Source organism: Rousettus aegyptiacus, unplaced genomic scaffold, assembly GCF_014176215.1.
Source record: "Rousettus aegyptiacus isolate mRouAeg1 unplaced genomic scaffold, mRouAeg1.p scaffold_m13_p_14, whole genome shotgun sequence".
Classification (NCBI taxonomy): Eukaryota; Metazoa; Chordata; class Mammalia; order Chiroptera; family Pteropodidae; genus Rousettus; species Rousettus aegyptiacus.
The window spans coordinates 33266335-33278789 of NW_023416289.1; the positions used below are offsets into that span (position 1 = coordinate 33266335).

Genomic DNA, 12455 nt, shown 5'->3' on the forward strand with positions numbered 1-12455 from the left:
ACTTATTATTGAAATTCCAGCAGGAAAAATAACTTTGCTATTGATTATTTGATACTCTTGTGCCCTAAGCCACCCTTCTTTTCCCATTGAAACAATTTATTAATTCTTTTTTCAATAATGGAAAACTTCTTAGAGAAATTTTGTTAGTGGGGTGAGTGTGTGTGTGTGTGTGTGTGTGTGTGTGTGTGTGTGTGTACACGTTAGGATATACATCTTATGTGTCAACAGACTCTAAGATGGCATCAATGATAGGAAATACCATTAGATTATCATTGGATTTTTCAGCAGAAATCACATAAGCTAGGAGAGAGTGAAATAAAATATTTAAAATAGTTAAAAAGAGAAAGCACCAGCCAAGAATAATATATCCACCCAAGTTATCCATTAGATTTAAGGAGATAAAAGGCTTATCCATACAAATAGAAGCTGAGGGAATTTGCCGCCACAAGACCTGCATTACAAGAAATTCAGAAAGATGCTCTTCTACCTGAAACAAAAAGACAAAGGTATACAAAACTCTAAGAGGACGGACAAAAGTAGGAAATTGCAACTCAATTTCAGAATAAATGTAATGGTGTCACACAAAGGTTAAAGGGGGTAAAAGCATTTTTTAAAAAAAGACAACGGCTATTGCAATTTGGAAATTAATGCACAGCATAAAACGAGAAAATTTGTGTCGACAAAAACAAATGGGGAGGGGGTAAAGGACTGAATGCGCACAGGTGGATGGAGATAAGATTTAATCAGAAGAAAAATGACTATTGAACATATGAAATCTTTTTTTTTTGTATAAACCTAATAATAATCACAAAACAAAAATCTAGAACTGAGACCCATAACATAAAAAAAAAAGAGGGAATGGGGGGGAATCATCAAATACCAGCAAACTAAAATAATAGAAACACAAGGATAAAGAAACAATGGAGACACAGAGCTACCAGAAAACAACAGATAAAATAGCTATAGGAAGTCCTCATGTATCAATAATTACTCTAAATCTAAATGGACCAAATTCACCAATTAGAAGGCACAGATTAGTGGCATGGATTAAAAAACAAAGCCCAAGTATATGCTGCCTTCAGGAGACACATTTTAGCTGCAAAGACAAACAGACCAAAGTAAAGGAGTAGAAAATGATACTCCAAGAAAATGACATCCCAAGAAAAGTGGGTATAGTCATACTTAACTCAGACAAAATAGATTGCAAGATAAAAAAGTTAATGAGACAAAAATGTATAGTTTATGATAAATGGGGCAAGACATCAAGAAGACATAACATATATTACTATATAGGAACCCAACCTGGGCGCACCAAAATATATAAAGCAAGTATGAACAGAATTAAAGGGAGAAACTGACAAAAATACAAACATAGTAGGGGACCTAAATACTCCATTGACAGCTATGGATAGATCATCCAAACAGAAAATCAATAAAGAAATATCAGTATTAAACGACACCTTAGACCAAATGGACATAATCAATATTTACAGAACTTTTTTTCCCAGAGCACCAGAATATACACACTTGCCTAATGCACATGGAACATTCTCAATGATAGACCATATGTTGAAACACAAAACTAGCCTCCACAAATTTAAGAAGATTGAAATCTACTTAGCATATTCTCCAACCACAATGCTTGAAACTAGAAATCAACTACAAAAAAAAAAAAGCTAAAAAAAACACAATTTGTGGAGATTAAGTAACATGTTACTGAACAACTATGGGGTTAAAGAAGAAATAAAAGAAGAGATCAAAAGATACATAGAGACAACTGAGAATGACAATAAGACACGTCAAAATCTTTGGGATGCCGCATAAGTGGTAATAAGAGGGACGTTTATAACATTACAGGCCTATCTCTAGAAAAAAGAAAAATCTCAAATAAACAACCTAATACTTCACCTTAAAGAAACAGAAAAAGAACAAACAAATCCCAAAGTCAGTGGAAGGAAAGAAAGAAAAATTAGAGCAGAATTAAATGAAATAGAGAACAAAAAATATAGAAGAAATTAATGCAACAAAAAGCTGGTTCTTTGAAAAAGCTTAATAAAATTAACACTTCTGGCTAGACTAAGGCAAAAAGAGAAAAGACGCAAAGAAAAATAGAAATGAAAGAGAACCTACAACAGACACCATAGAAATACAAGAACACTATAAAAGTCTATATGCCACCAAATTCAATCACCTAGAAATAATGAACAAGTTCTTAGAAATATATGACTTTCCTAAACTTAATCATGAAGAAACGGAAAATCTAAATAGACAAATCAACAGTAAGGAAATTGAAAACAGTCATTGAAAACTTCTCCAAAAGTAAAACTGCAGGACTGGAAGGCTTCACTAGTGAATTCTACCAAACATTCAAAGATTTACTACCTGTCCTTTTCAAACTGTTCTAAAAAACCGAAGAGACAATACTTCCTAATTCATTTCATCAGGCCAACATTAGCCTGAGACCAAACCTGGCAATAACAAAACAGTAAAAGAATATTACAGACCAATATCTCAGATGAATATAGATGTAAAAATTATAAACAAAATACTAGCAAATCCAATAAATCAATGAATCAAAAAAGGTAGCACATTATGATCAAGTGGGGTTCATTGCAGGGGCACAAGGATGATTCAACATAAGCAAACGTGATACATCATATTGACAAAATAAAAGATAAAAAACTATATAATCATATCAAAAGATACAAAAAAGAGCATTTGACAAGATGTAACATCCATTTATGATCAAACCACTCAATAAAATGGACATAGAAGGAAAGCACCTCAACACAATAAAGGTCATATATGACAAACCCTCACCTCACATAATACTCAATAGTGAAAAAACTGAAAGCTCTTTCTCTAAGATAAGGAACAAGATAAGGATGCCCAATCTCACTACTGTTACTCAACACAGTAGTGGAAGAATTAGCCAGAGCGATCAAGTAAGAGAAAGAAATAAAAGGCATCCAAATTGGGAATGTAGAGGTAAAATTGTCACTTTTTGTAGATGACATGATTCTTCATATAGAAAACCCTAAAGACTCCACCAAAAAAAAAAAAAAAAAAAAAAACTATTAGAAACAATAAGCAAACACAGAAAAGTTGCAGGATACGAAATCAATGTATGAAAATCTATTGCATTTCTATATACTAATAATGAAATATCACAAAAAGAAATAAAGAAAATAATTTCTTTTGCAATTGCAACAAAAAATAATAAAATACCTAAGAATCAACAAAGGATGTGAAGGGCCTATACACTGAAAACTATAAGACATTGTTTTAAGAAATGAAGAGACACAAAGGAATGGAAAGATATTCCATGTTCATGGACCGGAAGAATCAACATAGTTTAAAAGGCCATATTACCCAAAGCAACATTCAGATTTAATGCAATCTCCATCAAATTCTCAATGGCATATTTCAAAAAAATAGAACAAAAAAAATCACCAGATTGGTATGGAACCACAAAAGACCCCAAATAGCCAAAGCAATCCTGAGGGGCGGCAGGGGGAGTCAGAAGTATCATACTTCTTGATGTCAAATTATACAACAAAGCTACAATAATCAAAACAGTATGGTATTGGTAGAAAAGCAGACACATAGACCAATGGGACAGAATTGAGCAACCAAAAATAAACCCACACTTGTATGGACAACGAATTTTTGAAAAGGAGGCAAAATCATAGTGGAAATAAGAAAGCTTCTTTAACCCCTTTCCCATTTAGAAAAAAAAAAAGTGCAGCTCACTGCCACCATGAATCAATATCACACCTACATAGGAATGCTACATTTTCTAGGATTTGACATTTTTAGCGATCGAGAATTACTAAATTTTGTAAATGGAAATAACGCTACTAAAAACAGAATGCTATAAATAGAATGATGTCGTTTGTTTCCAAAGACTATTCATATACTAGAGCGATGAGAAAATAAAAAAAGCAAGATATTTTGTGGCAAAATTTAAGGGTAAGGTAGGACTGTAATCCGCAGGTTATCTGAGGGTAAACACTGCAGCTGCGAGCACTGTCAGTGAATATCCTCAGAAGCAAATGGGAAATGGGTTAATAAACAGTGTTTGGAAAATTGTAAAGCCATATATAAAAGAATGAAACTAGATTGCTATTTGACACCATACACAAAAATTAACTCAAAATGGATCAAAGATATAAATATAAGGCCTAAACCAATAAAATACATAGCAGAAAACATAATTAATACCTTAAACTTATGAACCTTGGTCTCGGGGGATTTTATGAAGTTGATCCCAAAGGCAAGGGAAATAAAAGCAAAATAAATGAATGGGACGTCAAACTAAAAAACTTGTGCACAGAGAAAGAAACCTACACAAAACAAAAAGGCAATAACCAAATGGAAGAGGATATTTGCAAATCATAACTCCCATAAAAAGCTAATATCCAAACTATATAAAGAATTCATACAACCCAATGGCAAAACAACAATTCTATTTAAAAAGGTCACATGATGCGAAAACTTTTCCAAGAAGATATACAAATGGCCAACAGATATATGAAAAGATGCTCAACTTCACTAGCTATAAGGAAAATACAAATCAAAACCACAATGAGATACCACCTCACACCTGTTAGAATGGCTGTCATAAACAGGACAAGTAATAAGTGTTGGAGAGGTTGTGGGGAAAAAGAAACCATCATACAGTGCTGGTGGGAATGTAAATCAGTACAGCCACTATGGAAAACAGTCTGAAGGTACCTCAAAAAATTGGATAGAACTACTATATGACCCAGCAATCTCTCTTCTGGTTATCTAGCCCAAAATTTTGAATATGTTTATTGGTAAACATATATGCACCTCTATGTTCATCACAGCATTATACATGGTAGCCAAAACATGGAAACCACCTAAGTGTCTTTCAATCAATGGATGATTGAATAAAGACATGGTATACATATACACAAGGGAATACTATTCAGGCATAGAAAGGATGAAATATTGCCATTTGTGACAAAATAGATGAGTCCTGAGAGTAGTATCACACCAAGTGAAATAAGTCAGATGGCAAAGGACAAGAACTGTTAAGATTTTACTCATATATGGGATATAACAGAAAACAACAAACAAAACAAACTCAGACACAGACCATAGAATGAAGGTTACCAGAGGGAAAACAGGGGAAGGGGGAAGACAGAGCGTAAAGGGGGTCAAATAAAACGTGGAGGGAGACTGGACTTTGGGTGGTAAGCACACGATTTACAGATGATTTATTATAGAATTGTGCACTTGAAGCTTATACGTTAACTACTGTCACTCTAATAAATTTAACGTAAAAAAAAAAAAAAGGCTTTCTGAGGTGGGGGCCCTTCGGGTGATGACACTGGGATGGAGAACAGAGCAGAGGCTGTGGGGCAGGTGTGAGAAGGGGACATGGTGGAGGTCTTCTTAGTCTGAGTTTCTCCAGAAGCAGATGCCAAGGCAAGCATTTGAGATTATTTGACAGGGGTGAACATTGATAGGGGAAGCAGAAAGTGACAAAGAAAAAGGAAAGCAGCCAAGAAGGGGTATGCTATCAAGCCAGAACCACTGTGGAGAACTGGAGCTTACTTCTGGTCGGGAACTTTGAGAGCCCACGGAGAACACGCACTTCCAAAGTACCCCCACAGAGAGGCGAGGGGCCTGGAGTATTTATACACCATCTCCTGTCAGTAACTAGATGAGAGCTGTTGGAATGCGAAGCTGCATGAACTCCCTGATACGGAAGGGTTGCCATGCTCAAACCTAGAGCAGACCCGAGCACCAGTAGTCTAAGAATGCCCACAGGCAAAGTTCGTGTGTTGGCACTGGCAATCAAACCACCGTGTGCTGATGGGGGAGGGTCACAGGACATGGACTTGGCACCCAGTGTCTGCTACATACTCCCACCCAGGCACATGCATCCAAACACTACTCCTGGGCCAGGCACCACCGCTACTCCCCTGCACCAATACTTCCAGAGATTAGATGACAACAGTTCTAGTCCAAATTGAGTTTAATAGGGAATTATGGGGAGAGATTGATGGGAAATGCAGAGGTCTGGGACAGAGGCCAAGTTGAGTTCTGATTAGAAATGAGGAGGTACTAGGGGACTCTAATCCAGGAGAATTCTTCCTGTCTCCAGGTTAAGGACATGAAGGGTGGGATCCTGGGGAGGTTGGGGAGGGCATCATAAGAGCTCTACTGGGATGGTACTGGGAGCTGTGTTGGGAATCCTGAAGTACCATGTAGGGGAGTTACATTTCAGGTTCCAAGTGTGAAGAGCTAAGTTAGGGGAAGAGGCCCTGAAAGAGCCCAGCAGGAAAGGGGTTAGGAGTCCAGGTTGTTTCACAGAAACAATCAAGGGGCCTCGATTTCACAGAAATCAACTAGGGGGCCCCTTGTGAGTGGGGGAGGGATATCACACCACCCCAAATATTGGGGACTGTTTCCCCCCCAGCAGCCATTTTGGGGTTTTAATGTAAGACCCCAGTGGCAGGACATTCCACATACATTATCAGGGATTTGCAACATTCGCATACGCTGGCTGTCCCACAGGACGGTGGGGACTGGAAAATCAGTCCAGGTTCTGGGTTTGAGTCCTAAGAGGACAGGCCTGGGGGTGCCACACGGCTCCTCTTCAATAGCTGCCGGAGCTGTGAACGAGACAAAGAAGAGGGAGAAGTTCTGGTGGCTGCAAGGAGAGGTGGGAGAGGCACAGCTGGGGGTGAATTAAAAAAGCTGAGTGGAGTCTGTTGGGTCTGAAGGCTGGAGTTTCAGAGTCAAGATTTGGGGTTAGAGGTGAAGGTCCGGGTTCACACACTGAGAAAAGGTTCAGGAACCACAATTGGGAATGAAGGGAACGCTGTTGCTAGTTGGGAGTTCCCAGCGTGGGGTTTGCACTGAGGATGGGGAATTGAAGGGTAGAGACGAGGGGTCAAAGATCACATTTGGGGGTCAGAAGTCCCACTTTGAGGTCAGGACTCAGGCTCAGGGGCAAGGGAATGAAGGTCATACTTGGGGATCAAAGGTCACGCCTTGAGGTCAGGATTCGGGGTTGAAAGTAGAGGTCATACTCTGAGGTCAGGAGTCACCATTACAAGGTAAGAGATCAAATACTGGGGTCAGGGGTCACATTCTATGGTCACCTTCTATGATTACAAGTCACCCTCTAAGGTCAGGAATACGTAGGGTCAGGGATTCACCCTGTTAAGTAAGAGGCCACTCTGCAGGCAGGGCGGGTGCAGTGCTCACCCCCTCAGGGCCCGGCCCAGGCCGCAGCAAGTGGACAGGCTGCTCATTCTCCAGGTTGCGCAGTGTTGGATCTGCCCCAGCTGCCAGCAGGTGCCGCACAATGGCCTCCTGGGATGGCCCAGGGGGCAAGGCAGCTGCCATGTGGAGGGCTGTGTTCCCATGGGCCTGGGGACAATAAAAAGAGGACTGATAAGAATTCAGATTCAGCTGGCTTGGACCCTCAACATCATACTTCATACTCTGCCACATTCACATCGAACACCCTTTGACATTCCAGAAACCACCTCTACAACCACATTTCCACACCTCTCTCTGCCTCCGACACATTCCCTCCAACCTATGTCCACATCTACACAGTCCCTTTCAAGGTCCCATATATTGTCTCAGCCCATGGGACTCCCAACATCCCTCTCTGCTCTCTCTGCCATAGCTCTCACAATCTGCACGTTCTGGCCTAGGCCCCCACCTTCATGTTGACAAAGGCCCGGAGGTCTCCCCGTGGCAGCTCCAGCAGCAGCTGAACCAGGGTGGGGTTGGCAGCCTGCACAGCCAAATGAAGAACTGTCTTGTTGCTCTTGATCTCCTGTGGGGAAGTGGATGACAAAGGTCAGGCCAGTCCTCAAAGCCAAGACCTCTCCCATGGAGCCCAAGAGCCTTTAGAGACCCTGTCTCTTCTTTATACAGTTGCATGTGTTGTACACTACACAAAAACAACACATTTAAGAGGTGCCATTTGCATCATATGTCACAGAACTGTACATTTATAAGACAATTTTCCAAACCAAGTGTCTTTGAGAAAAAGGCTCCTTTCCTAATCTTCTAAAACAGCTCTCTGGGCTAGCAGCTGCCCTTATCACCCCACATTCTATTAAGCACAGTAAAATGCACTCATATTCCACATGAACTGTACTTTATCTACAAAGATAGGAGCTGAGCAGCATTAATCAGTAAACTAACAAAGCCTATATCCACTTCCATACTGAGCTGTTCTCTTCATATTTTAGACCAAATAAAGCTGTCTTCCAGAATGACTTTACTATGTACCTTTAGAGAATTTATAATAATGAAGATTAAAAATATTATGTGTTTACACAGGGCAAAACAACCTAGCTGGCTCACCGAAGAAATTATAAAGAGAAAACAGAGATGGAGGAGGAAGTTCAAAGTAAGAGTGACTTAAAAAGACATATCACTGCAATATGTGGGCTTTATTTGGATCCTAGTTTGTTTGTTTGTTTTTTAATGAAAAATATGTCACTTTAGGGCCAAAGAGAAATTTGAAATTTGAACATAGCAAGGACATTTGACATCATGAGATTGTTAATTATTTTTAAGGTGCGATAATGGTATTAAAGTTAAAAGAGTTCTTATCATTTAAACACACGAGTATTTATGGACAAAATTATAATGCTTGGATTTGCTTAAAATAATATAGAAAAGAGAGGAATAGATGGGGCAGGACGGGCTATGAGTTGCTGGTTATTAATGATTGGTACATGGAGTTCATTATACTATTTTCTGTACTTAACCTGTGTTGAAATTTTTTAACTAAAACAAAACAGGAAAAAAAAAAAAAAAAACCCCAACACGTGGATGTTTAATTCTATTGGCCAGCCTGTAAAGGAGCTACTATCAGGGGAAGGAAGATAATATAATTAAGAGCTAGATTCTGGGATTGGACCACCTGGGTTCTAACCCCCTCTCTGAAACTCACAAGCTATAATATTTTTGACTCTTTGTGGCTCAGTTTCCTTATCAGTAAAATAAAGTAATGATAGCGCATGCATTAAGGGTGTTTTGAGGATTTGATAAGTTAATCTGTGAAACTCAGTGTTTGATGACTAGTAAGTGCTTGATAAATATAAGCTAAGATCAGTAATATTATTTCCAGTTAACAACTGGGCACAGAGCAGTGAAATAATGTGTTCAAGGACACACAGCTGGAAAGAGGCAAAGTCACCGTTTGGAGACCCTGAACATCCAGGTAACCCCACCCAACACGCCCTCCTAGGGGCCAGCTGCCCATAGCCCAGCTCACCTGGCTGGTGTGATCAGCACCCATGTGCAGCAACATATGAACACAAGACAACCTGTCTCGGGCCTGGGTACTCAGCACCCGGGTACAAAGGTCAGGCGGGTACATAGCAACATTGAAGGCCAGGATGGCTGTGTGGAGTGGGGTGAGGCCTGTGGAATAGAGACAGTGAGGGCTCTACATCTGAGCACCCACCTTTCCCAGGCCCACCTGCCACACCGGCCCTGCCTACCATCCAACTTACCCTCAAAGTCTCTGGCTTCTAGGTCAACCCGAACCCCTGAGTTAATCACAGCCTGGAAGGAGGAGAGAACAGAGTGCTGGATTAGGGTCTCTCCAGGCCTCCTAGCCCTGGAAGCCAAGATTAGGGCAACCAGCACACCCCACCTGCCATGGCCTTACCAAGAGGACTCCTGGGAGCCCATAGGTAGCAGCCACATGCAAGACAGAACGCCCCTGATGGTCAGTGGCATTGGGCTCTGCTCCCAGGTTCAGTAGATCCTCCACAATCAGAGGCTGGTTGGCAGCAGCAGCCACCAGGAGAGGGGTCTGCAAGTAACAGGAAAGGTTAGTCTGGGCCCCCCTCCTTCTGAAAACCAGGAATTCAGGCCCCCAGACCCTCTGCCCTCAGATTCAGGAGCCTAGAACCGTGGCACTCACCTTGCCCTTATGCTCACGAATGTCCAGACGTCTGTACGTTTGGAGCACCTCAGCTGCAGCATATGCTGCCCAGCGCAGCCCCCGAGCAGCAAACAGGTGTAGAAGCCTGAGGACAGATGTGGGTAACAGTGAGCAGAGCCCCTAGGTAAGGAGACCACAGACCCCATTCCCCTATACTCACGTGTCTCCCTCCTCATCCTGGGCCAATAGTTGTGGCCCCAACGCCAGCATATGAGCACGGGCTGTGTCCAGGGATGGTCCAGTGACCACAGGGGGCAACTGTGGGGGCCCTGCAGGGAGTCCAGAAGGCTTCCAGGATCCCACCTGTGTCAGGGAAGGTTCTGCATAAAGCCGGGTATCCAGGGGCTCCTGAAGGGTACAGATGGTGGGGAGAGCCAGTCAGCTGAGGAGTCTCTCTTCTCAACAAACCACACACACCTACACATACAAAACGCCAGGTAGAGTGGCTGTGTGTCCCATCTGTGCAAAGTGAACTTGGACTTTTTGGGCTTCAACTCTGCCCTAAGAAATGGGATTGTAACCCAGCCACAAACATCTCAGAACACCACACGAGGGCAACTGGAAATTTTGGAAGCCCTTCAGCATCCTGTTCCCATTCTGTATCTTACCTCCATCCCCTGGGAAAATGGACACGGCTGCCCTGGGTCCAAGGATGGGTAGAAGTCAGGAGCTAGGAAACCTTCAGCAGCAGTAGGGTAAGAGTAGGGGCTGTCTGTGTAGGCAGCATGCGTGTTGGGGTCCCAATCTGGAAAGCCAGTAGTGGGGGCCAGGCTGCCAAGTCCAGAACCCACAGTCTCCTGGTGTGCTGAGAAGTGAGTATGGCCTGCATGTGAGAGGAGGAGCAGGGGCAAGCCTAGTTACAGACTTAGGGAAGTCACAGCAAAGGCTGGAGGACCTGTGTGAGGGCCTAGAGTCTCCCAAGGTAATGAAAGCTGTATTTCAGGACAGCCAGGGGCTGGAATCTAGGATCCTGGGACACAAAGGGGTTAGAAGGTTGGACTTCTGGTACTTTAACTCCTAGGATGCTGAAGTGTTGAGAACCGAGACTCCCAGAGCACCAAAAGGCTGGGAGCCTGCGCCCCTGGGACACCCAGGGGCTGTGTGCATAGACTGCTGGGCTACAGAGAATCTGGGAGATCAAATTGCCATTGGGTCCCAACAAGAATCAGGGCCTCACTCCTAAGTCCCCTAAAGACCTAAGAGTTGGGATGTTTGAGTTCCTAAAGGAAGGTGGGGCAGGGAGCTAAGGGAAGGAGATAAGTTTCCAGACTTACCAACCTCACCCTCATTCACAGATGGGGTCAGGGGTTGGGCCAGGGAAGGCGGGAACTGTCCCTGTAGAGGCACAAACGAAAAGGAAGGAGGGTAAATTTACCTGGCAGATTCCTCAGAGTCCATTCCCCACCTATAGTGTGTCTAAGGACGATATCTCTTATCATCCCTGAGGACCCAGCAAGCCAGCAAGACCCTGCCCAACAGAAGGCCTCCTGACAGCTGCTGTTGACTGGGCTTCATAGGCCTCACCAGTGTCCCACCAGCGTCAGGCTGTTGTTGGCGGCGCCTCTGTTCTTCCAGGAGCTTTTTCACTGTCTGTGATGGGCAGTGGCTACGCTCACTCCGGCTCACTGTGGGAAGGGGAATGGGAAGAAGTAATCAGGACCCAAGTGCACCAGGGAGTGGATTTGGGTGCCCTCCTCGCCCTCCCGCGCGGAAAAACTGGCACACTGATGCTGCCTGAGAACGCCAAAGCCAATCTAAGATTTCGCGTGCGGTGCCCGCCTCCGCCGTTTCCTTCCTTTTGCTCCGCAATTTCCCCTGTGACCCAACTTTCCACCAGCGTCGTGGAAACTGAGGACGGGGGAGGAAGGCGCCCCTCTGCGCCCCCCGCCTCCCCACACTTCCGTAAAATGTCTCACCCCGCCAGACCTCCCAGTTCTGAGGCCTCGAGAGTCGCCGGGCATTACATTTTGGACACGCAAATCCAGGTTCCTAACAGCTCTCTGCACAAGAAGCTGCCCTGATAACTCTCTTAGGAAACCAGGCGCCCCCAGCCCCTTTCCCGAGCGAACCACAAGTCAACGGCACCCTAGCAACTTAGAGATGCAGAAGTCTAGACCTCGTCTCCACCTTCATACCTAGGAGTCTAGGCCCCATCCCGCAGGAGTCCAGAGCCTAGCACCCACGTCCCCAGGACCCAGGAGTCTGGACCTTCAGGAAGCCCGAGCCCTCAAACCTCACTCTTCCGAGTTCCGACGGAAGGGTTAAGGGGGGAGGGCAGGCTCCGGAACGGGCCACACGCGACGCGCTGACGTCACGGCGCTCACGCAAAGGAATCTTCCATCTCCCCCTTCCTTCCAGTCGCGCGCCCCAGGTGTCCGGCGGGTAGGCGGGGCGCGCAGCCAAGCGCGGCGCTCGTGGAATCCCCGCACGTGGGGAATTCCCACTCAGCCCCAGGACCCGGGATGGGGTGGCGACTCTGGAAGTCCCGCGG

General features: G+C 43.9%; 1 protein-coding gene across 2 annotated transcripts; it reads right to left on the reverse strand.

Annotated features, from left to right (window-relative positions):
* Positions 1–5992: 5992 nt before the first annotated feature.
* On the reverse strand, positions 5993–12243 carry NFKBID (NFKB inhibitor delta). Of its 2 annotated transcripts, XM_036232192.1 has the most exons (12): positions 12100–12243; positions 11489–11589; positions 11239–11299; positions 10573–10787; positions 10125–10312; positions 9944–10049; positions 9686–9832; positions 9528–9579; positions 9287–9435; positions 7715–7831; positions 7249–7413; positions 5993–6650 (listed from the first exon to the last, which is right to left on the reverse strand). In XM_036232192.1, exons 1-12 carry the CDS (start codon positions 12116–12118, stop codon positions 6597–6599), a joined length of 1374 nt encoding a protein of 457 aa, XP_036088085.1. In that variant the 5' UTR covers positions 12119–12243; the 3' UTR covers positions 5993–6596. The 2 variants fall into 2 exon arrangements, with proteins under 2 accessions (XP_036088085.1, XP_036088086.1); XM_036232193.1 differs by lacking the exon at positions 10573–10787 and having other exon boundaries at positions 11489–12236.
* Positions 12244–12455: the final 212 nt, after the last annotated feature.